Raw genomic sequence first — 27,401 nt, 5'->3', positions numbered from 1 at the left:
CTAAACTGCTTTTACCAGTCTCCCAGGATGGGAAATTTACAATGCTTTCAAGGAAAATAATAGTGTTTAATCATAGAATGTCATGGATTGGAAGGACCCTTAAAGATCATCTAACCCCAACCCACCTGCCATAGACAGGGATGCCACCCACTAGATCAGATTTGCCAAGGCCCCATCCAGCTTGGCCTTGAACACCTCCAGGGATGGGGCATCCACAGCTTCTCTGGGCAACCTGTTCCAGTGCCTCACTGCCCTTACAGTGAAAAATTTCCTCCTAATGTCTACTGTAAATCTATCCTCTTTTAGTTTAAGACCATTCCCCCTTGTCCTGTCATTATCTACCCGAGTAAAGAGTCCTTCTCCATCCTTTTTATAAGACCCTTTGTTGTACTGAGAGGCTGCAATGAGGTCTCCCCAAAGCCTTCTCTTCTCCAGGCTGAACATCGCCGGATCTCGCAGCCTTTCTTCATAGGAGAGGTGCTCCAGCCCTCTGATCATCTTTGTAGCCATCTTCTGGACTTGCTTGAACAAGTCCACATCCTTCTTGTGCCGCGGGCCCCAAAGCTGTACACAGTACTCCAGGTCAGGCCTCATGAGGGCAGAGCAGAGGGGCACAATCAATTCCTTTGATCTGCTGGCCACTCCTCTTTAGATGCAGCCCACGATCGAGTTGGCCTTCTGGGCTACAAGCACAAACTGCTGGCTCATGCTGAGCCTTTTGTCTACCAGAACCCCCAAGTCTCTCTGCAGGGCTGCTCCTAATGAGTTCTCCTAGTCTGTACTCCTGTCTGGGATTGCCCTGATCCAGGTGAAAGACCTTGCACTTGGACTTGTTGAACCTCATGCGGTTCACATGGGCCCACTTATCCAGCCTGTCCAGGTCCCTTTGAATGGCATCTCATCCTGCTGTTGTATCAACTGCAACACTCAGCTTGGTGTCATCTGCAAACTTGCTGAGGTTGCACGCAATTCTATCGTATATTTTATTGATGAAGATATTGAAAATCACCAGTCTCAGGACAAACTCCTGAGGGACACCACTCATCACCAGACTCCACCTGGATATAGAACCATTAACCACTACTCTCTGGGTGTGGCCATCGAGCCAATCCCTTATCCACCAGATGGTCCACCCTTCAAATCCATATTTTTCCAATTTAGAGGCTAAGATGTTGTGTGGGACCGTGTCAAAAGCCTTACAGAAGTCCAAGTAGCTGACATCAGTCAGTCCTCCCTTGTCAACTGATGTAGTCACTCATAGAAAGCCACCAGATTGATCAGGCATGATTTCCCCTTGGTGAAGCCATACTGGCTGTCCTGGATCACCTCCTTGTCCTGCATGTGCCTTAACATTGCCTCCAGGAGGATTCATTCCATGATGTTCCCAGGCAGAGAGGTGAGGCTCACAGATCTGTAGATCCCTGGGTCTTCCTTTCTACCCTTTTTAAAAATGGGAGTGATGTTTCCATTTTCCAGTCACCAGGCACTGTGCCTGACTGCCATGATTTTTCAGATATGATGGAGAGTGGCTTGGTGACTACATCATCCAACTCCTTCAGGACCCTGGGATGCATGTCATAGAATCAGAGAATCATTAAGGTTGGAAAAGACCTCAAAGATCTTCTGGTCCAACTATCCTCCTACCACCACTATAACCCACTAAACCATGTTCCTAAACACCATATCCAAGCGTTCCTTAAACACCCCCAGGGATGGTGACTCTACCACCTCCCTGAGCAACCTATTCCAATGCCTGACTACTCATTCTGAGAAGAAATGTCTCCTAATTTCCAACCTAAACGTCCCCTATGCCATCAGGGCGCATAGACTTGTAGTTGTTGTGTCAGGAGGTCCTGGACTTGCTCTTTGCTTACAGTGGGAGACACTCTGCTCCCCCAGCCCCTGCCTAGAGGTTTGGGGACTTGAGAGATGTGGGAAACCTGACCTAGTGAGGATCAAGGCAAAGGAGTTGTTAAGTACCTCTGCCTTTTCCACATCTGTTGTTAGTAGTTGTCTGTCTTCATTTGTCAGATATGATACAGTCTCCTTAGTTTTTCTTTTGTGGCCAATGTACCTGTAGAACCCCTTCTTGTTATTCTTTGCACATCTCTCCAAGTTTACTTCTGTCAGTGCCTTGGCTTTCTTGATCCCATCCCTGCACATCCGGACAGCATTTCTGTACTCTTCCCATGGCACATGGCCCTGTTTCCACCATCTGTGCATTTTCTTCTTTTGCCTAATTTTGACCAGAACGTCCTTGTTCAACCACGCCAGTTTCCTACCTTCCCTGTTTGATTTATTACATATTGGAATAGAGAGCTCTTGCGCTCCATGGAAAATATCCTTAAAGAGTTGCCAGCTCTGATCAGATCCTCTGTCCCTAAGGATCATGTCCCATGGGAGCTCCTCCACTAATTCTTTGAACAGCTGGAAGTTGGCTTTTCTGAAGTTCAGGGTCCTGACTTTGCTCTTAGCCTGGCCCATATCCCTTGAGATCACAAACTCAACCAGAGAACTGCAAACAAGGCTTCTTCCAGTCTTAACTTCTTTAATGAGCTCTTCTGCTTTGGTGAGCACCAGGCCCAGTAATGCTTCTCTGGTTGGTTTGTCTAATATGTGGATGAGGAAGTTGTCCTCAGTGGACTCTAGGAGTCTTCCGGATTGCTTACTGCCTGCCACTTGACTTTCCTAGCAAACATCCAGTGGTTGAAATCCTCCAGGAGGGTGAGAGCCTGTGAGCATGATGTTTCCTGTAGTTGGAGCAAGAAGGCCTCATCAACAGGCTCCTCTTGATCGGGTGGCCTATAGCAGGCCATAACTACAAGATGTCTGGTCCTTAATTTTTACCCACAGGCTCTCAACCTGGTCTTGACTGTTTCTCAGAGGGAACTTTTCACAGTCTATCAGTTTCTTAACATAGAGGGCAACACCCCCACCCTTCCTTCCCTGCCTGTCTCTCCTGTAAAGCTTGTAGCCCTCTATTCCAATGCTCCAGCTGTGTGATTCATCCCACCACGTTTCCGTGACAGCAATTAGATCATAGTATTCTAATTGCATTATGGCTTCCAACTCCTCCTGCTTCTTTCCTGTGCTGTGTCCATTGGTGTAGAGGCACTTCAGCTGGGCTATGGGCCATAACGCCTTTTTAGAGGAGTCCTTCCTAATTTTTATGGGATGATTCACAGGTGTTTCCCTGCTCTTTTTTGAAGTACTGGCATTCAGGAGTTCTTTTGAGTCACTTACAGGTACATCCCCTTCCCCCACCAAATATAGTTTAAAGCCCAGCTAATGAATCCAGCCATCTTGCTGCCCAAAACACTCTTGCCCCACTTGGTCAGGTGCGCCCCATCCTGTGACAGCATGCCTGGTGTCTCAAAAGCACTCCCAAGATCGTAGAACACGAAACATTAATCGTGGCACCAGCTACACAGCCATTCACCTGACCCGTATGCTGCCTCCTCTTTGTGTCCCAGTCTCCAGCTGGGAGGATTGAGGAGAACACTACTTGTGCTCCTGATCCCTTCAGTGTCTAAAGTTCCTTCTGATATTTCCGAGTCTCCTTGTCACAGCCTCAGTTGTACCTGTAGGGGACAGAAAAAGCAGGAGCAGGTGACAGTCATCTGGCTTGACCAAGCTCGGTAGCCTGTTTGTCACAAATACAGGACCAAGGTACGCAGCAAACCTCCGTGCCTTTTTTTTTTTTTTTTTTTTTTTTTTTGTGGAACTGGTTCTTAAACAAGTGGTTTGCAGGTCTACCTTTTTGCAGTTGCCCTTTCCTGGGTCTTGACCATTACCATTGTTATTGTTGACACCCTTTAACTGTCATTACAGTTACAAAGTTGTCTTACTACCTAGTCTACAACTTGCTTGCAGTAAGTAACTCAATTATTCCTCATACTAACCTCAGGGAACCTGAAAAAGAACTGTTTACTGTCTTTATACTGACTTCCCATATATTTGATTAACCATGTTTAATACTTTTTTTTTTCTTTTTCCTGAAGCTAAACAAATTTGTCCTATTTCAATTTATCCTTTTAGGTTATCTTTCCTAAAACACTTTCTTGGATGTCTTTCAATTACTTTACATTTGGGCCTGTCTGGGACAAGAATAATTATCTCAATTTCCGTTGAGTTGCCTTACAAAACCTTCCTTTCAAAGTGATGTTTTCTTTGAAATAACATTGTGCAAACTTGTGACACTCCTACTCCTTCCTCACAAATTTTTTGCTGTTTGTGTATTTAATTTCTTCCTTCTGAATAATTTTTTTGCATTTGTATTCACTTAATTAAATTTTTTGATCTCCAGTCATTTCACTAAGATCATTTTGAATTGTAATTCTGTTCCCTGCGCTTTAACCTCTTCCAGTTTTATATTATCCACCTATTTTCAGAGTGCCTTCTCCATGCCTGATAGTCATTAATGAAAATGTGGAATGGTACTGGTCTCAAAAAGCAACATGAGCTGGATTCAGCTGACATGTTTAACTGAAAACCAGTTATCATGACTTCTCTTTAAATCCTTTGAAAACATCTGTTCTCCAATTTTATAATAGATCAATCACAGTCCTTTAGTTTGGAGAGAAGAATGTCCAGACTGTATGACTATGTAAGAAAATTTTGCTTAAGATATACCATACCAATTTCTTCCTGTAGTCTAGGCTAATTACTTTTTTGAGGAGTTAATTAGTTTGCTTTTATATGATTTGTTGTGGAAACTTCCAGAACAGCTGCTTCCTATCACTGATTTACTCTACAGATGCTCTTAGATTGATTGTTTAGTAATGTATTAAACAAAGTACTTGTCCTGATACCAAAGTTCAACTGTTTTATGTTTTCTTAACTAGTGTTAGCTTTTTTTTTTTTTTTTTTCAGTTCTCTTGTACCTCACTTGGCCTTCATGAGCTTTTGAAGATAATCACTAAAATGTGTAAGTGAAATGGCTAGTGTTTTAGAAATTTTATCAGATCTTGATTACATGAATAGCCTGTTTATTTCCCTGTTTTTTTTTTTTTTTTTTTCCTTTCTGGCCTATGTTCCTACTTTCATTTTTATTAGTTGTAAGTCATGTTAGGGACATGGTCACTATCAATCTCTTTTTGTGATGGCCAAAGCAAAAATATATATATACAACTCATTTTATTTGTAATCTACACAGCTCTAATAAGACATCTTGTTAGTCTGCTTCTCCAAAAGATATCAAACAAATCTTTTTTTCTCCATTTTCAAAACAAAAAGAATGGCAACTTTTTCTTTCCATGAAAGCTATGCAGTACCTCCTTTGATTAATCAAGTAAAAATTTTGAAACCTTCTCAAACCAAGAGTAATCACTCTATTTCCCATCACCTCTGGAAACTGGAAAGGAAACAAGCTCCATTTAAAAAAATATATATATATTTTTTGAATGCATGGCTCGTGCTTGGTCTGAAAGGTGAGTGAAGAATTCTGAATAAAAAATGAATGAAGTATTGTGTCCTCAAAGTAATGTGATTTTTTTCATTGAGTTATTTACCATGGTTTTCAGATAAACATGGAAATAAAGGAGGAAATTATGACTTAAATTCACAGTCCTATGACTGCCTTAATTTAATAGATGTTTCAGCATGTGGAATGACATCCAGACTCAGGCCTAAGAATAGTAATCCTGGACTGACTTGGTCTCCTCCTGAACTTTATTTCTACAAAAGGATTTCAAGGTGATTATTATGGACAAATGGTATCTCAGCAGAGAAATACAGGACATATGGCCAAACACCGACTGAATGTGAAATATGTTCATCTGATATTTGTTAAGCCATAGTTATTATTTCTTTTGGAAGAGAATTGCATTTTATAGGCCTATCACTAGTAATATGATATCATGATATGATAATATTAGTAATATATAAAGGAGGTAAAGATAAACATAATGGAAACTATAACACTTTAAAAAATGTGAAGTCCAATTCTGAGGGAATTTTGCAAGCTAAGTCTTGACTTGAATTAAGAAGTCTTACGCCAAATCTTTCACTTCTTATGCCTCCAAAACTTCCACTAGCAACAAGCAAATTCTGGATTGATGAACACCACGCTATCAAATACTTCATTTGACCCCAACAGATAAAACATTTGATTTCAGATTCTATTTTCTTATATTTTTTCCTGCATAATGGCAGTATCTAGAAGTCATTCAGCATCCAAGAATATTTCTAAATTTGTGTGTTTACTGAAGATTGGACGGATGAATAAAAGTGCTTGACTTCTATTTCAATGTTAAAATGAGAACTTCAGACACTTTTAAAATATGTAGTATTATTAAAAATATATTACCATTTTACAAGAATTTCAATAAAATAAAATTTTAAAATTAAGTAAAGGAACTAAAGACATACCTAATCTGTGACGTGTTTAAGGAAATTGCTCAGATTAGAAAAGATCACATGAACAATCTTGTTAAAATACTTGAATACTTGTCCCTTTCTTCATTAACTCCTTTTTTGAACAGCACCTTCCCTGCCAGATATATAGGTACACACCTCATTCTGAGCACTGATTTGGTAATTTAGGGCTCAAGGGTTTAAGAAGAAAATAAAGATATAATAAAATGTTATTTAATTAGGTCAGTAACACAGGTGCAACTTTAAAACACCATGGCACCAAAAAAATTAATAATAATAATAAAAAAAAAGCTTTTTACCCTGCACTGACTTAAGAATTCTAAAAATATTCTATCACATTATCTGATAATCGTTTACAATTTTCAAAAAATAAAAGAATTAGAAAACTTTACATTACTTTCCAACATATTTGTCAATAGAGAAAATCAAAATAAAGCTTTTATTCTCATCATAGTTTTAAAACATAAGTCTTATGACTGATCAGAACTTTAAGACTTCAGGAATATCTTAGAATATCCAAATGCTTTGAAGCATAGTTAACTTTTTCAGAATTCTGATTGGAGTTGTGTGTTGAAACACGCACATACTCAGCCTCTTTTTGCAATTCTTTCAACAGAAAAATAGATACATCTTATTAAAATTATGCTAAAATATATTAAAATAACCATCCTCGACTGGAAGAAAAGTATTGAAATTGTAAATGTATTCTTAATTATATATAACAGAAGTGTTAAGTTTTTATTAGGAAACCATGTATAGAAACATAAAAAGTATGTATAACAGTATATGAACTCTGTTTTTTGACTTAATTTCACACTCCCAGTGTTTGGAGTTCACTGTTTTCTCAAACAAAACAAAAAACCACAGTGAATACAAGTTTTGGAAAATATTTTTTTATTATAAAATGTACAGTATATTGACCTTAACATTATAAAACACTGTAATGTATCAGAGTCTTGTAAAGACCAATAATTTATAAAATGAGACCAAATTAATTGTTACTCTTTCTAGTCTCATAGTCTGATTTAAAAATATATATATAAAATATATAATGAATGATTTGACTGGAGCATCCTTAGTAGCTGGAAAAGGCTTGTTCATATGTTATGGTAACTAATGTCTGCATGTATTTTTATTAAAATAGATCACTCTTATTGCTAAGTTAGTCTTTGATTTTGAAGAGCTGATAGAAGAATGAACAGAAAGGTTAGTAATCATATTTTATAAGGCTAGATTATGTAAAAGCACTGCAGGGGATAAAGAAAAATATGTTACTCCAACAAAATACTAAAGCACTTCTATCACTGCAGCTCATTTATTAATAGTTAATACTTCTTTGGTATTTTTAAGGTGCTTGTTGAAATAAGGAGTAGCTTTGGACTATGGACAAGAATAGACTACTTCAGGTCTCAAATGCTACTGGATAGCATGAAAAAACACATTACACTGCCTTAACAATTTAAAGACCTTTTCCAATGCATTAGTCTCCTCACTTTAAGTATATCTACTGCCTCCTTCTATTGCAGGGAAGTACTATCATGTTGAATACAAAAGCAATGCACTTCGCATGTACATAGAATTAATTCCTTTTTTTTTCTGCCCTCAGCCTTCCTGGCTTTGTTACAGACAGTACTTTCCTTCTTGTACTTCCTTGGCAGTGACTTGAACTCTAGCATCCAGCCAAAGGCATTTGTTTTAGTGTTAGAATATGTGTATGTAAGTTGTTTTCGAATCACTGCCGAGTATATTTTTAGCAGTGCATTTATAGAAGCCTGCATCCCTTTGAGAAGACTGCTGGATGACTAATGACCCCTGAGGGTGAAGAAATTTGTTTCCATACAGACGGGATTGAGCTCCTGTTGTCAGATGAGATTTGTCTGGAAGCTCCCAAGTTATTTCTGCTTTAGGAATCCCAATGGCCATACAGTTCAGTTTTACTGAATTCCCAGGCCTGGCATAGATGACAGGTGCTGGCTCACTGGTGATCCGGGGGGGATAAGCTATCACAATGACAGGCACATTCATAACAGAAGTGCCATACTCCGTGGACACCTTGCACAGGTAAGTGCCCCTGTCAAATACAGAAGCCTCACGCACTGTCAGAGAGCCATTCTCCAGGAGGGAGAAGCGACCCACAGCCTGGGGGGCATCCAAGACCATCCCATTGGGCAGTGTCCAGGAGATCTGTGCCCTTTGATTTGGCTGGGTGATGCAATGGAGCTGCAGAGTTTCTCCATTGATGATGCTCACCAGGTTGTTGTACTGGTTGCTGATTTCTGGCCTGAGTCCCACCTTCAGGAAGACTACCCGTTCCACATAACCTCCTGGGTTTCTGGCTGCACAGCGGTACGTCCCAGCATCCCCTGCAGAGAGACCACTGATGTGTAAGATCCCATCCCTCTTATGGTAAAATCTGTGCAGACGGCTGCCACTCAGCACTTCAGTGCCATTGGGAAGGATCCAGCTTGTGCTCGGCTCTGGGTTCCCCTGGACTGAGCAGTTCAGATTGATGCTGTGCCCAGCAATGGCAGTGATCCTTTCATTGACAGGGTCCCTGAAGGAGGGTTTCTCCAAATGGTCTGTGATGAGGAGTTGCACAATCAATCTCGCTTCCCCTCCTTCGTTCCGCCCAATGCATATGAGCTGCACCGCATCTGTCTGCCTCACCCCTCTGATGTCCAAAGTACCATTCCGATGCACGGTGATCCTGTTTCCATAGTAGGGAGCTGGCAGGATTACTCCTTCTGGAAAAGCCCACAGGACCCGTGGAGCTGGGATACCTTCAGCTTTGCAGTCAATAAGCTTCCGGCTGTCCCTGATGGCTGTCTCCCTCACAGATGTTATTGCACTGAGATGCCCATTGATTCTGGGAGGCTGAACATTTACATGGATCCAAACTATTTTCCGATCTTCTCCAGCACTGTTCCGCACTACACAAGTATAGTTGCCACTGTCAGATCTTTGGGCCTTTTGGATGAGGAGGGTGCCATCCCGATACACCTGGTATTTGTCAGATAGGGCAGGAATGGGCCTGTTGGTTGGGGAAAGCCAAGTCACTTTGGGAGTAGGTTCTCCTTTGGCTTCACACGCTACTGTGACAACATCACCATAGGGTACATTAATAATGACATAAGTTTTGTTCTTGATAGTTGCAGGCTCGGCCACTACTTTGACCCGCACTTTCATCTCATCTTTCCCAATCTGGTTCTCAGCATAGCAGGTGTAGTCCCCCTCCTCTCTCAGTCCAACATCATTGAAATATAGGGTTCCATTATTAAAGACCACATATCTCTTTGTCCGGCTGCCACTGTCATCTGACTGCATGAAGGTATTGATCATGCTGCCATCTGGGAGACCCCAGGAGATCTCAGGATTTGGTAGCCCAGTAGCTACACAGTCAACTTTCAGGTCCCCTCCATACTTGACCTTATGGTTATTCTCATTCTTATGTTCTATTTTTGCTGGTTTCATCATCACGTTCACTTTGAGGACCACATAGTCATCCCCAATCTTGTTGCGGGCCACACACAAATAGTCTCCTGCATCTTTATCTGTAACTGAATGGACAACCAAAGTTCCATTGCTGAATACTTTGATTCTTGTCTCCAAGCTACTGTAAGGAAAGAAAGGAGAACAGGACATGAGCAGCAAAATCACATTTTAGGAGTTATTAATTGAGTGTAACGTGGGAAAAACAAACAAACAAAAAAACGACAACCCAACAATATGGAAAAAGCACAGGAGCATTGCTATTGTTAGATAATTAGATGGTCTGAAATGACCAAGATATTCACCACCAAAAAAACAAATGGAAAAAAATAATTCTACTCACTCATAACCGAACAAATCTACCTTGTTCCGTTCAATGCCTTTAATAGTATTCCTTTAGTTTTGACTTTTCTGACTACATGTACAGAATTCTGTAACATTCAAACGTGCCATATCTGAATAATATACTCCACACAAACCTAGATGGATCATAATTATGGAGTCTGGCACTTGGGTACCCAGTTAAAAATAAATCAATATGTACTATTTCCTCTGGCCCCAGGTACAACATTTTAAACCCTCACAGCAATCTCAAAGAAGCAAAATGTTCAGACTCAATAATAAACAGTAGGTAACCTCTAGTAATTTTACTTTAAAATGACCTAAGCTTTGAAATATGGGAAAAAAAAAAAAGAAAAAAAAAAAGATTTTCAATGTGCTATTGAAAGAAAGCTATTATTCCTTTCCATTTCACTGTGGAATTGGTGCATTGTGGTCAAAATTCATTTCCTCAGTAGCTCTATGGTTTTCTCCCCAAAGAGATCTACTGTATTCGAAAAATAGTCCACATAAATCTCACGACAGTAAATGAATGAACTATTTTGTTGCAATTGCTATGAAACATAAAATTAATTCTGGATTTTGTACTACCTATGGGCTACCCAAATATATTTTTTGTCCAATTAAAAAAATGCTGACTACAGTCCACTATTAAGAAAGCTGTTGACAAATGTGTATTTTGATTTCAGCACATTTCTCATCTGTCTACAATGATGAAAGAGAATTTATTGAGTAGAAACTGTTTCCAAAAAAGTCTTAGGATATTTTTGTTGCTTTGAAGAAGTCATATTTTACTTAATATTGTGAACATTGTAGAAGGTATTGTTTTAAGTAGAGACTTTACTGTGAGGTAACATTTATTTACACATTTTTAAAATGCTCATCATTACTTAAATCATTATGATTTCTTTGTCCTATCTTTACAGTGTATAATGATTAGTACAGCAGATACACCAATTTCAGTGATCTCAGTTATCCTGGGGAAAAGTGGGCATCTATGCAAACCCTAATTATGCAACTAAGCACATTGGAATAAGACTTTTTGCCATCAGACTTTTTGCTACATTTACAGAATGGCTATAAAAGGCAAATAGTGGAAGCTTATCCTAAACACTTAAACCTGACTTTTCAATAATACTACTGTTTTCAAGAGAATTATGCTAAATTACAACTTGACCATCTTTTGATATAATTTCCAATTCTTCCTTAATGGTTTAAGGCCTAATTCAAAACTCACAGAAATCAAGAATGAAGCTCACACAAGTATGAATGGTCTTTTCTCTAAGTTCATACAAACTGTAATTTAGCTGCAACACCTCAAATAGTAATTTACCTGTGTAGGGAATCGATCATTCTTTTGGAAGGTAACCTCCATAATATCCGAGGCCAGGGGTCACCAGAAGCACTGCAGTCCAAATGCAGAATGCTGCCATATGTTACATCTGTCCTCTGAGGAGAGCTCCCGGTGATCTTAGCATTAGAAGCTTGCTTCTTCACATGCAGTTGAATCATTCTCCTGGCAGCTCCCACCATGTTAGCGGCAATGCACTCATACGTCCCACTGTCCTTGGGGGACATGTTGCGAATATAAAGAGTTCCATTGGGAAAAACAAACAAATTCCCATTGACAAACTGGGAAGGTCGAATATGTGTGCCATCAAAGAGCACCCAACGGATGCTGGGAGAAGGTGCTGCTTTGGCAGTGCAGTGGATGTTAATACTACTACCAAAGGGCAAGGAAATGTTCTCTTGCTTATCTTGGTGGATGATGGGGGGTAAGGCTGCAATGTGGAGCCTCACTGCAATGCTGTCAGCTCCTGCAGCATTGCTAGCTACGCATTTGTATACTCCTCGGTCTGAAAAAGTCGCTTGCTTGATAGACAAGGTTCGATTTTCATGAAGCATAATCCTGCTTTCTGTGGTGGTGACTGTCTGCAAAATTTTCCTGTCTGGGAAAATCCATGAAATATGTGGGCTTGGAGTCCCACTTGCCTGACATTCCATTGCTATGGTCTCTCCAAAATAGACTGTGACATCTCGATAGCGGGAAAGTAAAATTTTGGGCTGGTGGGCTACAACTGTGAGCACAATAATCATTTTATCTACGCCATGTAGGTTCTGAGCAGTGCACAAATACTGTCCATGATCCTGAAGCTGAGCATTTCGGATAAGGAAGGTACCATTTTTCAAGACTTCAAACCTTTGTAACCTGGTGTTGGTTGTCATTACAGCTCCTGGGAAGGTAAGAAGACAGAAATAAATGGAAAATCAAAGGGTTTGTTTTTAAGACATATGTCACTGCACTGAAAAAAAGCTTATGGAAAAATATAGATTTACTTAACACCAACTACATCTTCAGATGGATCACATGACATCTTCTGACACTCTCCTTGGTCTTTGCTTCTATTGCAAAACTAACCATAATAGCTTGGCAAGTCTGTACAGTGTGGGAACTTTTAGGGGCTTTGTACTTTGGGATTCCTCTTAAATCTTCACATAATTTCTTTTTTTATTTTGAATATGGAGATGATACACACATCAATATTTAAGGTAGTAATGTTAACAAACCCTTATGCACAAGCTTTGTCATCATAAATTCTAACTGCTGTGAATAATCACTTGGTTGCTATTCCTCCTTCAAGAACCAAATTCATTATATGTTAGAATTTTTCTTTTACTATAAGAAATACTACAAAGATATTTTTATCTGTAATGACTGCTTGAAATTGGTCACATTGTTTCTGCAATGATTAAAATGGACATAAAATGTCATTACGTGTTTTTCAGTGGTTTGCAATATTTCTGTAATAATGTTGCATTTCAATATATAGATATAATTTCAATATTAGATATAATATATCTATATAAAACCATAAAAAACTAAATATTTGTACCCTTAAAACTGTGTAGAAGAACATTTTTTCTCTGTCTTACCTGTAGATACTTTTGTCCAAGTAATAGAAGGCTTGGGTTCCCCTACTGCATCACAAGGGATAAGAACATCTGTTTCAGCAAGGATGGATATGCTCTGAGACCCCTTTGAGATAATTTTAGGTCTTTCTTTGGGTGTCCTGAAATTGCTGGAAGATTGAATTATAGATGAATTGTGTGGTGTAATGCCTCCCACATGAGGCACAGACTGTACCTTTTGATGATGATAGTGGACATTTTTAAGAGGCTGAACTGTAGTGAACATCTGGGATCTTGTGCGCTGAGAGAGAAAGGCTGGAGGGGTAATCTTCAAAATTGCTGGTGGTGGTGATGTTGTGGTCATGGTCTGTGGAGGCACTGGGATAACTGTAGCTTTCTGCACTGTAATCCTCGTAGGGGAGACTTGGCCAATCTTCTCATTTGTGTCTTTGGGGACTAGCTGACTAGGGACCGCAGGTTTAGGACGCATACTTAAGTGAGGGAATATCCTTGTTCTGTTGAAAATGAATGGCATTCTGGAACTGGGATAATAGGACATCCCTTGATTTGGTAGTCTCCCTGCTGTGCCTCTGTTATCTGGAACATAGTTATTGCCAAAATATCTTGAATTAATATTGTATCTGTTCTGACCCTGATTACCAAACTTGCTTGCAGTGAATGCATTTGTTCTGTGAAATGGAGTGGCTTGTGTTGGGGTAGTTGTCTCTCTCTGAAAGGCAAAAGATTTTTTGTCCTGGACAGTATGCGCTGCATATGCTGTTATCTCTGGTTTGTTTGTGTAGTGAAGAGGCTGTTGTGTTATAAAATAACGAAATGAGCCTTGTGTTACAATATATGGAGGCTTCAGTGTGCCTCTTACTGGAACATGCTTTGGAGGCACAACAGGCAGTCTTTGGTTTAGGCTTGGTATCATTCCAGCAGGTGGATGGGGAAGGTTTGGACTTAGCAATAAACTGTTGTTTGACCTGCTACTGTACGTCTCTTTGAATTGCTCCTCTTTAGACTGTATGCTAATCCTATTTTGGCTAGAGAAAGGAGTGGGGTGTACATTCTGTCTTGAGCTCACTACCATTCTGTCACCTTCTGCTTCAACTTGTTTTGTTTCTGACAACCCTTCTTGACTGAAGGCATTACTGCCCTTGGTGGTATAATGAAGAGAAGGATATGAAGTGCTTGAAATAGATGGTGGAAGAGTAGGAAGTTTTGTAAATGGAATAAAGACAGTGGGTGTATTTGGAGGCTTTTCAGCTGTCTGCAAAATGCCATGTGACATAGCTTCCTTTTTATCCAAGGAAGGTGGTTTTGCCCTAGTCTCAGAAGCAACAGATTTCTTTGTTTCTATAAATGAAAAAGTTTGAGTTTCCATAGTCCTGAAGGAGGAGGACAAAGTCAGCATTTCTTGCTGCTGAGGTGGCTCAGTTATTGCTGGTGTTTTTAAAGTTACTGTGGGCTTCCACGTCTCCTCTGAAACTGAGACATCCTTAAAAACTTCAACTGTGCCAAAAGGAATACTTAAGTCTGTCATAGTGGGATACATCAGCTGGAATGTTCCAGCAGTGGTTTCATTAACCACAACTTCTGAGTCAAAAAGGATGGGCTCTTGAGATTCTGAGTAAACAGATTTTGTAGATGATATCAAGCTGTTCCTATGCTCAATGGTAGCTGTACTTGATTGTTCTGCCTCACCATCTGTAGCTTTAGAATCTTCTTCAAGGCCATTCCCTTCAGATACATTGTCTGATAAGTGGTATTTTGGCACTTTATTTTGCTCTGGTTTCAGAAGTGTACTTGACTCTTTTGTGGGAACTGTGTTACGTACAACGTATGATGATAAAACTGTGATAGGTTCAGTCACTGGAAGTGCCATGTTTTCAGGAGCAGCAGAGAGAGTCACATGTTTTTGTTCAGGTGGAGAAGCAGTAGGCCTAAAGAAAGAAGCTGTGACCACCTCTCTGATTTTGGTTGTTTTCTCAAGTACAGCTGGATCGGTAACTAATGAAGGAGTGAATTCCATATGCTCCTCTTCCTTAGCCTGTATTTTGACACTGTTTTTAAGATCAAGGTGTTCAAGAACTGCAGAGGAAGTTTTGGTCACAGCTTCAACTGTAGATGTTCTTGGAATGACAGGCATTGCCTCTGTGATTGAAACAACTGTGTAGAAAGGCTTTGTTCTTTGTCGGATTCTATTTGGCCTCAATCTCCTCCTCCCATAAGGCCTTTTCCTAGCATGCTGAGTAACAAGTGAAGGTGTGGTCTTTCTATAGGGTGGTGTTGTTGTGGCCACAGTGGTCAGTCTGCTGATGGAAGCAGCAGTTATCTCTTCTGTTTTTCTATGAGGAGCATTAGTGCTTGTCAAAATGAATGTGGGGCCTGGTTTTGGAGAAGCCAGGTCCTGTTCTCTTCCATGAAAACTCTCTGCATAACAGCTGGATGTGCTTTCTTGAGTCACTGTATTCCTGTGGGTCTCTGGTTCTTCCTTGCTCATGGATATGACAGCTGGAAAAGTTGTACTTAAGTCTGCTATTTTTATCTGACCTGTGGATACTTCTCTGTGCTGATGTATCAAGTCACTGCTTTTTTCTGTAACAAACGGAGAAACAGATGAGGAAATGGCAGTAGCGCCTACAGAATCTGTTGGGATGATATCATCCAGCTGAGAAGGCAATAACATTATGTTGTCAATGCTCATCTGATCCACTTCATTTAACTTCTCACTTGTCTCCAACACGCTATGAAGATCTACAGTCTGAGATTCAGCTAGGACAGTAGCATCAAGTGGTAGCTCAGCAAAAGCAGAATTTTCCTCTGATGTAGAAGATACAGTTGCATCTGCATTTTCCACTGTGAATGGACTGCTCTGAATATTAGGAAAGGTAGTTACTGTTTCTTTGGTTAGAGGTTCTTCAGTGACAGCCTGAATATTTTCTTTGATTACAAAAGAATTGGTCCTGTCATCCTGATGCTGCTGGCCTTGGGGTTGCACAGTTGCAGAGAGAGGAGTCAAATATGGACCTGATATAGGGATCTCTACAGAGTATGTACTTGCAGGTGTTTCTAAAACCCTGTAGTCAGGGAAAGGTTCAGTTTCTGAACCTGTTACTATGGGCTGGACTGAAAATGTTTTACTGCTGTGGGAAACAGTGACTGAGAATGGCTCATCTTCACCCAGTGGTGATGCATCAGCAGAGGAATCTACCACATCAGCTGCTGTCTCTGAAGGCAGAGGGCTGGCTACTGGATGAGGGACAGGAGTAGTTTTCTGCATGAATGATGGAAATCCTGTTGTTACAGAAATGGCTGCAGCTGTAGTTGTTCTAGGAAGATTCTTCCCACGGACTTTTGCCAAAATGTCAGCCCAATGCTGTGGATTAATCTGTTTGCTTGCCATATTAATTCTCCTTCGAGATTCAAACACTCTCCGGCCTTCTGCAACATTGCTGTCTTGGGTTCTATCAGTACCTTTCCAAATTTTCATTTTCCTTCTGCCTTTCTTTCCCTTTTTAATTTGAGCCTCTGGCACCTGGTCATTTTTTTGTTTAAAGGATACTTCCCGGTCCTTCAGGCGGTTCTTTCTGCGTGGGAACTCATCCACCCCTCCTGTCCCTGATCCCTCTCCATCATCTATGACCCGCCCTCTTGTTTTTGATGAACTTTTTGAGTCTGGGCGCTTTTTCAGTTTTATCCTTTTAAATGACCTGTCAGACACCATTTTATTTACTGTAACCCTTACGGCAAACTGATCTGATCCCTGCTGATTGACAGCCACACATCTGTAATGGCCACTGTCACTGACGTGGCTTTTTGGAATAAGCAAAGTACCATTATCCAACATATATCCTTTTGAAGAGTTCAGTAAATCATTGAGTATCTGGCCGTTTGGAAGAATCCAGCTCAGCTGTGCCTCCGGCATGGCAATTGCACTGCAAGGCAAAACTATTGGATCTCCAACATTTTTTTCAACCCTCACTATATCCGTATCAGCTATCTGAATAGCTGGAGGCTGCACAAGAAGTCTGTAAGCCCTAATGTCCATATCATGTCTCACTTGGGCAATGCAATAGTACAAACCAGTATCAGTGTAACTCACTGGTTTGATTACTAGCTGACCACTGCTATGAATAGAAAACCTACTGCCTTTCTGATTAAACGGTGCCTGCAGTTTAGTCCCATCTGGAAGGAGCCACTGAATAAAAGGGCTCTCAGAGGCTCTCACTTTGCAGCTCAGCTGACACTCTGACCCTTCCATGACGCTCTGTGCTGTCCTTGTGCTCTGATTTTGCTCTATCATTACCCAGCTTCTCTGCTGCCTGTTGTCTTTGGTATGGATTGCCTGAGAAAACACAGTGAAAAAAGACAGCACCACTTTTTTCCCTGTACTTTGGCGCCTGTTTAACTGGATACTTATAAGAGGTTGCATCACCCAGGAAGGCTCAGCCATTATTTGAGCTTTTACGCCCGTGTAATAAAGAGCATCATAATCCGAGCCTTGCTTGTACCGATAGCTTATTTTAGGCTCTTTGCTGAGCATAAGTTCCCTCTCTAATTTGACAGGCACTTCACTATAATAAGCAATAAGCTTCCACAATTTTTCATAGTTCTCTCGATTCATTGGACATTCAAAATCCAGTGAAATTGTGGCATTTATATCAATCTCCTGAGTCTGGATTTGATTCCACTGAATTTTGGTAGAGCCTGTTGGTTTCTTTATTTCACAGTTCAGATGCACTACATTGCCATGCTCATCAGTCATATTTAATGTAATGTTCCACGGAGAGGACTGAAACTCTACCAGAGGCAGTTCATAACTGTCACCATCTTCTTCATCTTGAGTGCTGCTATTGTGCCTTAATGAGGACTGAATGATAGGTTTCCTACAGGAAATATCTTTCAAGTTTTGGATATCTTCTTTCTGCAGCTGTTTTGGGCTGTTGCACTTAGGGCAGAGCTGTCCCCCTTCAAAGGCTTTGTCTTTTTTGCATTTTAGAACACCTGGAAGCCAAAACAAAACAAACAAACAAACAAAAAATGACAGGTAAGCTGTAGAATCGTGTCCCAGAGTTTGCGAACTCTCAAGAGTGCCAAATGGACTACATGAGATAAACATTATGCCATGTGACATATAAGCAAGGTGTTTTAAAATGCTGCCTCTTTATTTTCACAGTTGAACAGGCCTGTTTCTCCAACTGACCGTAGTTTCTTCTGACTTTAATGAGAAGTTTGAATGCTCCATCCTTCTGAAAATTAGTTTCACTGCCTCTGAATAAAATTACTAGAAATTGAAGTGTCCAGAGCAACATTTTAAAAGTCTGTTAATATTTATGCTGTATAAAAAAGTCTGCATGTGTACAGTGACAACCTACCCATCTATCTTTTGGACACAAATTGAAGAGGACAGAGTCCTCTCAGCTTTCAAAAATGCAGCATTTGCCTGAGAAATGCTGGATTTCCTCATTAAATAATTCAGGAGGCTTTTTATTTTTCTCTATTCATTAATAGTAATACTGGCAATATACAAAAAATTCTACTGTATCTACCAAAATGTGCTGATTAGTTCCTATACTTACAAGCTATTTGACAGCAGCAAAAAAAAAAGTACTTCTTCCCTGACATCTGAAACAACTGCAAACTCTGTAAATATAAAATAAAAGATTAAACAGAGGAGTGTTAAAACAGGAAATGATATCCTTGACTCCTTGCTTCTACCAATGCCAGAAGGATTCTTGTCTGCCAAACAACAGCCATGTATTTATGTTTAACTTGTGCTGCTTACTACAATGTCAATGTTGCCTTTCACATTTACTTTGGAAATATGCTATGTTCCAGTTTTTCTAGGAATAAGTGTTATGCTGATCGCTCCTGAGGAATGAGGGATCTTTGAATGAATGAACAATAAAGGTGGGTTCTAACATAAAATTCTAGGACAAGGGGAAAAGAACTGGCAAAATTTTGTAACCTTTTCAAACAGGAAAATATATGCTTTGCCAGTCTGACAGATCAGTTTTCCTGAAAAGTTCTCACAAATGTAATATATAAGTGAACCAGTCTACCACTTGCAGATTCAAATATGATGCTTCAAAGACAAGGAAAGTGCATTCCATGACAGAACTGGCACACAACCAACTTGGCATATGCCACACTGGTCTGAGGAACATTACTGTGTTTCAAAGAGCACTTCTATCACTCTGTGTTGACAAAATTCCCAAAGAAGTCAATGTTATAGTTATATAAAGATACTAAAGCTGTCATGCATGCAAGTGGCATGGACTAATTCTCCTCTTTCCAAAAATCACTACCGTTTTAGTGCAGAAAAGAAATCAAATAAAAACAGTAACAAGCCATCACTGTACAGGGAGAGGAAATATTTCATCTTTATTACTTAGAGTGCATCTTCGGTACACTTAGCATATCCACTCATATGATCAAGGAGAGTATATAAGAAGATTAAAGTGTAAATTACATAAATATAATACCTAAGTTGGATACCTCAAGTATCAGTTCAATCAGGGACACTTACACTACTCATTAAAGTACCACACATCCCTAAAACTATTGTTCTATAGCTATGTACAAAAATGCCATGAATTAGATATCCTAAGACAGCAAGACCCATCGTCATCCACTACACATGCTCCAAATCATTATATAAACCTTGTGACTCCAGAACTCATCTGAAACATCTTCAGTTGCAATTCAATGACAATTTCCTCTTAAGAGTCTACCAGCAGATCTGGTGTAACACCCATCCCTCTGGCCTACTATACCAAACACTTAGCTACCTGACATGGGACATTGGTGGACTCAAACGTCTAAACTGAAAACAGACATACAAAAAAAAAAACATTTAGTGGAGTCCTGATCTAAGCACTGTGATTCTTATCTCACATCTAAGCCTAAATGAATCATAGAATGATTTATGTTGGAAGGGACCTTAAAAACCATCTAATTCCAAACCCCCTGCCATGGGCAGGGACACCTTCCTCCAGACCAGGTTGCTCAAAGCCCCATCCAACCTGTCTTGAACACTTTCAGGGATGGGGAATCCACAGCTCCTCTAGACAACCTGTTCCAGTGCCTCACCACCCTCAGAGTCAAGAATTTCTTCCTTATATCTAATCTAAATCAACCTTTTTTTTTTTTTTTTTTTTTTTTAGATTAAAGCCATTTTAGATTGAAGCCATTTTTGTTTAAAGCCATGAAGGCAGACCTTCCTCTGAAAAAGGAGCAGGACTGTAGGTGTTCTCTGAAAATACTTAAAATAGATTGCCTCCCTTAAAAAAGTAAGGTGTGGTCAATGAAGAAACACTAATAGACAAGAAGGATGCATGAATAACAGCCTTAAAGTTAATAGCCTGAAGTTAAAGCACTCTTCCAAGAATTTGGAAATCTAATTTCCATTCCTTCCTTAGACAACATCATAGTGTGCATAGACATCATGTAAGTAATGATTCACAAGAAAAAAAATCTATTCATATGGAGAACAGGGGAAACAATATTAAACAATATGAGTTGAAGAGGCTTTGGTAATTTTGCTCTTACCTCCAGAAACTTCATTCCATTCAAGGAACCACTTTAAGCTGCAATCACAAACCCACGGATTCCCATGAAGGTAAAGATTCTCTAGTAGTGGCATACCCTGAAACATCTCTTCAGGCAAGGTCCTAATAGCATTTTCAGATAGGTAGAGATGTCTTACTGTTGACAGTTTGAAATAATCAAGGATCATAAATGTTGAAAAGGTGTGTGGGTGAAGCTGCTGGAGCAAATTTCCCTCCAAGTGGACCAATCTCAGAGAAGTTAATCCATCAAAAGCATTTGGATGAATAAACTCGATTCTGTTGTGGTCCACGTGCAGTCTCATTAAACTTGAAAGTCCATGGAGGGTTTGACCAGTTATGACTTTCAATTTATTGTAACTAATTTTGAAAACCTTTAAAAAAAAAAAGAGAGAGAGAGAGAGAGATTAGTTTTGTATTTAAATCCAAACAGAATAACAAACATTCAGAAGTTTTCCTCCCACATTCAAATATCTTTTGCACCACTGAAAAATGATATGCTGATCAAAAGAGGGAGAATACAAATAAACATTAGTTGGCATTATCAAGTATGACATAGGCATAGTTAACAGAATTCTAATATTATTTTTGAGGGGGAGGAATGGTACCTTAATCCTAGGGAAGGCACTACAAAAAAAACACTTGTTTTTGTCTTAAGCAACTTACTGAAGTTAGAATTTGTGAAATTTAGAAAGACCTGAGCATTACCTGTAGAGACACGAGATCTTTCAAAGCACCATTAGGTATATTCTGAATGTCATTTCCATGTATCATAAGCAATTCCAATTTTGTGAGTCCTGCAAAGGAGTTTTCATATATAGACTGTATACTGTTAAACCTGGAAAAAATCACAAAATGTGTAGTTACATTTCACACACTGACTATCATGGACGGCAAAAGTAAAATTAGTATAACCTAACTATCAAGAAAACTTGAATGGATCTTAGTGCACTGTCAAAGAGCCAGAAGGTACTGAAACATTTTTACAAGGCCAAGTATACTTAGTTCATGTTTATATTAAAATTTCTTTTAAATCAATTTGTGGCACTTTAACCATAATTTAAAACTAAGAGTAATAAATAGGCGTTTAAGTTCTAATAGTTGTCAGCATGTTTTTCCATGCAGCTCACTTTATGGAATGGCAATAAATTAATGGCCTGTATCCAACCAATGATGCTATGGAGCCTGGCAAACTAGACATGCTGCAATGTTGCCAAAACAACATCTAACAATAAATGAATAAAGACTTGGACAGAGGACATTAAAAATGGATATCTCCCAAACAGCAAGAGAAGCAGGAAGTCACATCATTCTTACCTTACTGCTACAACATGTAATTGGCTGCATCAACCAATTATATAAGATCTAGGAACTGAACTTCCAATTATATAATTTGAGCCCAATAACTCCTTTTAGAGAAGTAATATAGAAAATCAACTTTTTGAAAACAATTCAGTTTCACTTAGGACTAACAAGGCAGGTTTTATTTGCCAATATGGAAGCCTTAAGTTTGGCTGCCTAGCTCTGCATTTGGGTTTTCCATATGTAGATACAAAATTAGACATATGAACTAATCTGGGCATGAAGACTCCAAATTAAGCATCCAATTTTAAATATCTTTTCCTATTTTTAATACTTTCTTTCTAGACATGAAGGGAAGAGAGAGAGAGAAATTTAAATACTTTGAATATGGAGGAAATACTTTTAAATTTTCATCGTTATCTATCTGAAGATTCTGAACTTGCTAAAAATTCAGACGTGTTTTGATATTTTTAGTCCTACTACAGATCTCCCAGGCTTATAGCAGTAATCCTATTAAAATTCCTTATGTTTACATCAGACCTTCTAAAAAAATATACAAACTTCTCTAAATATGAATTTTTCCTAAATTATTTCCAGATAAGAAAATAAGCTTTACCTCTTAAATATACAGCAACTTGAAACAGAAAGATTCTAAAAACACTTCTCAAAAATGAAAGAAATGCAACAGATAAGTACGACTGTTTCTTCTTGGCAGAGGAGACAACTCAGAAAATGTAATTTCTAGTGATGAAAATAAAAAAAAAAAAAAAACAGGAAAGGGCTTTTATACTAGCAGTATCAAATAATTTACTTAAAAACAGGATAGAACTTCCAAAATGCCTACACAATTTAGAAGCTTACACACCATTTTCAAAACCAATTTAGGGATAGAATTTGTCATAGAATGTTTACGTATAGGGGAGAGGTGACTGTAAATATGTGTGGTTTTGACTGTGGAGAGGAAAAGGAGGGCGGTTTGATATAGTCTACAAAGACAGAATTTATAAAGAAATATGACATTAGGCAGGCTTCAAAGAGAGCTCAAAATTAATTAGACTAAAGCCATGGAAAGAAATGAATGTAGTTTGGATAAAATCTGGTGTGTTTGTATGAAGTTGTACTGAAGTTGAATTTTGCAGTAAAGAGATTACACATTTTCAGTACCATCATAGCCTACAGTGTTCCTGAGATTTTATTTCTTTAAATTTTATCATGTTTTCTCAGCTTCAGAGTCAGCAAGATAACTAGACATAAATGTCACAGAGAGCTCCAAAGAGACCACATAATTATAATTCTTCCTACCATGAGCTCTACTATATGGAAAGAAAATGAAGAGGAAGAGACATTGGTTTCCATGGCAGGTTGTGTAAGAGTTGAAGATCACAGAAACAAGGACATGGATTACTGGTCAGGCTCAAAAATATTTTCATTTCCCAGTAAAGAGGCATATAAGGTCACTTGAAGACATACCCGCTGGTGGATAGCACTTGGCCCCTCTGTGTTGCAGATTCTTTGGCAACAGCTTGTCAATGAAGCTGCTTAAATGACTCCCTTTGGAACCATGTGTGTTTACATTAAGACTAAATCACATGACTTTGTGTATAAAATTTTATTTTCTCAGAGGGGACCATGAGTAACTAAACTGATGGCAGATGGCCTGAAAAAAAATATAGGGAACATTCCTCACACTACAAAATGTTATAAGGCTGACCCAGTTGGACGTTTGCTCTGTACTATAGAAATTACATAGTTATGTATCATTCCAGTAATACTTCCACTGATTTGACTATGAGCCACTGGGATGACTGAAAAAATGGCATGAAAATACAGATTTCTGTAATACAGTTTTACTGAGTGCAGGGGTATTGTGAGACTAAAATCAGACTTTAGGTGGATAAAGTAGTGGTGGATAGACATTTTAACTACAGAGGAGCAAATAAATTAATGTCCCTACTATTAGTCATAGCACAATCATTTGCAAGTTATAGGCCCTGCGGCTAGGGAAGGAGTTCATACCAGGTAGAGAGATGGCTCTGCTACCAAGCAGAAGAGGACTGAGACTCTTTTGCCATGCTATGTCATACAATGACCATACACAGCACTTTTGTGATATGCAGCCTACCAACTGTCCCTGCCTTCTCATCTCAGACAAATGTAGGTTGGAAATACTCTGGCAGAGGAAGGTGATTTGGAGCCTGAGCTCCCTCACCCCAAAACAGTGTTGTCTGCTTATATTGCACTTAAATTCTTAGAAAACAAACAAACAAAACAAAAACAAACAAACAACCAACTTCAAAGGTTATGGAATAACTAGTCTTTATGGTATTGTTTTAATATATGCTACTTCATTGTGCTCCAAAATGCGACCTGCTTACATTACATAATTCTACTCCTTCTACATTTTTGTGTATCAGGTGTAATAATCAACATCTAGTAGAAATCCTCCCATAGTAGGTTTAATTCAATATAGTTTTTAAACACTGTAAGACTGCATGTACTATTTGCCAATAAGAACTGACACCATCATATAAATACTTATTTGAAAGTATTACAAACTTTCCTTTGAAATATCAGGGCTACACTAAAACTTCCTTCATGCCAGTAATGGTAGTGTTTGAAATACAGAGTGTGGAAGTAACTACTCATCTCTGCAATTCCACTTAAAAAGTATACACAAAGATCCCAGTATGCCGCACGCGTGTGAAGCATTCCAGGATTCAACACCAAGAACATGAAACTGTTTGCTACAAACTGCAATACAAACCCAAAATTGATCCTTTCCACATGTTTAGAAATCCTTGCTGGCACAGCTGCTAAGGACCGAAACGTGCAGTGGACTTCGGTGGGGACGTAGCAGGCGCAGGGGTGGGGGCAGGCCAGGGCACCCGGCAGGAGCCCCAGCGCCAGGATCAGCACCACGGAGAGTGCCCCCACCGCGGCCCTCTCCCGCATCTTGTCGGCTCGCCTTGCCTCGCTCCTCCTGGGATGGCCAGGGGACACAAGCAACAGACGACAGCAACGACGACAAAGGGAGACAGAGAGAAGAAATGAAGGTTTTTTAATGCTTTTGAAATGCTCTGTGTACCATGAGTTGCTCTGCAGCGTCTCAGAAGGTCTGTAGACAATTATGGCTAAGTTCAATTGGGAAGAGTTTTTATTTTGTCCAAGTCGCTTGCTACTTCAAAGTCAACTTTTTTTCCCATAACTCATTTCAGTACCTATTCTACAAAAGTTATGCAGTCTTCTTATTCTAGTAACTTTTGTAGGTTTGCTCTATATGCCAAAGGTAGCATTTGTCTCACCTACAAATTAGAAAACTTAAGGGAAGCATCTGGTTCAAGTGAGTTGCCATGGCTCCCTCTACAGTCAATCAACGAGAGAGAAGCAACCCATATTCACCAGAAGGTGAGTAATATCAGGTATCTACCTAGATAGGTATCTACCAATCAGGTAGCTACCTAGAAATAGTACATATCAGCCTCCTTAGGTCCCTAACTAACCCTTAGGTCCCTAACTCACCTAGCCTAGCTGCCTAGTTTTAAAACTGTCTACTAACTTCCAGGAGGGTAAAACCAGGCTAAATAAATCTCATTCATAATGTACATGGGAAATGGTAACATTGAGAGAGGCAGAGAGTGAAAGAAAGGAAAGTAAGAATTGGCTGGACACAGATCTGGACTCTGTCATTTACTGTGCTATGCTGGGCGTGCTTTTACCCTGTAATCTTAACCAAACAGGAGCTATGAATGCTCAGAATTGATAGAAGTTGACAATTGATTTAGAAACATAAGCACAGGCCTCCAAGGAAATGTAAACAAGAAAGTCTGTATTTATAACCTTGCCATGTCTATCAACACCGAGGTTCAGATTTTCAGAACTGTGTCTAAACCCGCATGACGAGACTCATGGAGAGCTGTTCAAAGAGGCACACTACGCTGGAACAAACCCAAAATACTACTGTTATTGAGCACTAGCCATTTCTGAAAATAAAGCCAGTGTGTAGATGTCTAATTACAGATTAAGCAGCCTAACTTTGGAGAAGTTAGTTTGAAATATCCTTACTCTTATCTACCATGAGAAGAACTTGAGCTCTTCAGATTAAAGCCATGCAAGAATGCAAGCTACTATTAGAAGCAGAAATTTAGTAGTCTCGCTCTTGTGTAACAGTGTGACAAGGAGGGAAAGACATTCAGTTCTACTAGAGATTATTAGTTCCATTAGTTATTGCTTTTAGTATAAAAGTCAGATTTTTTCAGATCTGCTAGCAACAAGACACATTTTTTTTTGTAAGAGCGTCATGTGCAAACTATTACAGTTCAAAGGAGAGGCTCATCGGCATGAAGAAGTTTCTCAAATATCTGTGGTCAAGTTAATGAGACACTTACCATTCTTTACAAAGAAAAATAGCTTTTAATTTGTTTGGAGAACATTCAGGTGCTGTTTTCCTTAAGATTCGCTTTCATAAAAAAAAAACAACAAAAAACCTTTCAAGAACATCCTACCCACTCCAGTCCCGTTTGGGCGGGGGCACCGAGCCTCACCGAAGAAGCTCCTTCGCACAAAGGAAGCGATGCCTGGGGCAGCCCCCCAGCGCCCCAGCCGAAGCCCCCCCTCCGCACCTTTGCCACCGGGGACCCCTCGGGGGCGCGGCCGCACCGGCTGCGCGCTTCCGCCCGGGGGCGCCCTACGCGCATCCCTACGCGCCGCCGGCCGGCTCCCCCTCCGCCACCGCGCAGCGTGGCAGCCCCCCCAGTCCCTCCAACCCCTTTATTTTTTATTTTTTTTCTCTTCACCGCGGGCAGACGCTTCGCATTAGGGAAGAATTTGCCCTCCGGGCTGAGCGGCCGGGCGCCGACACCCCGCGGCACGGCCCCGCGGGGGTCTCTCGCCCCCTCCTCCGTCCTGCCCTCGGCACGGAGCCCCCCTCCTCCATCCCCACACCCCCCAACACACGGAGCCGCTCCCGAGCCCCCTCCCCTTCCGCCCCCGTCTCCCCGGCTCCTTACCTGCGGCCGGGCGCGGCGCTCTCAGCGGGCGCCGCCCGCCGCTCCCATGCCCCCGGGGGGCTTCGCGGCGGGGGGGCGGCTACCTGGCACGGCCTCGCGGCCCCTCCGGCAGCGGCCGGCTGAGGCTCATGGCAGCCCGCGGCGCCCCGCCGCCCCGCCGCCTTAGGACTCCTCATCGCCCGTCATTTTGCAGAAGCCGCCGCCGTGATTTGGTGCCCCCGAAACGACCATAAGCCAGGCGGGGCGGTACCGTGCCGGGGGGGCGTGTGGGGGAGGGGGGCGGGTTGGGGCTACTCCCTTCCGAGCCGTGCCCCGATCCCCCCCGCGGGCTGCTGGGGGGCGCCGCGGTCCCTCAGCGCCGTCTGGAGCCGAGCCCGTCCGTCGGGGGGCGAGCAGGGGGGCGGGC

The 27,401-nt window shown here is 40.5% G+C and overlaps 1 protein-coding gene across 1 annotated transcript; it reads right to left on the bottom strand.

Moving 5' to 3' along the window:
• Positions 1-7,279: 7,279 nt before the first annotated feature.
• MXRA5 (matrix remodeling associated 5) lies at positions 7,280-27,171 on the bottom strand. Its single transcript, XM_050715174.1, has 7 exons — positions 26,996-27,171; positions 24,754-24,969; positions 21,396-21,525; positions 20,671-21,061; positions 13,138-18,123; positions 11,537-12,437; positions 7,280-9,988 (listed from the first exon to the last, which is right to left on the bottom strand). Exons 1-7 carry the CDS (start codon positions 27,169-27,171, stop codon positions 8,077-8,079), a joined length of 8,712 nt encoding a protein of 2,903 aa, XP_050571131.1. The 3' UTR covers positions 7,280-8,076.
• Positions 27,172-27,401: the final 230 nt, after the last annotated feature.

The sequence above is a fragment of the Cygnus atratus genome, chromosome 1 (assembly GCF_013377495.2).
Source record: "Cygnus atratus isolate AKBS03 ecotype Queensland, Australia chromosome 1, CAtr_DNAZoo_HiC_assembly, whole genome shotgun sequence".
NCBI classification, from domain to species: domain Eukaryota; kingdom Metazoa; phylum Chordata; class Aves; order Anseriformes; family Anatidae; genus Cygnus; species Cygnus atratus.
This window is presented reverse-complemented; position numbering and strand designations above follow the sequence as displayed.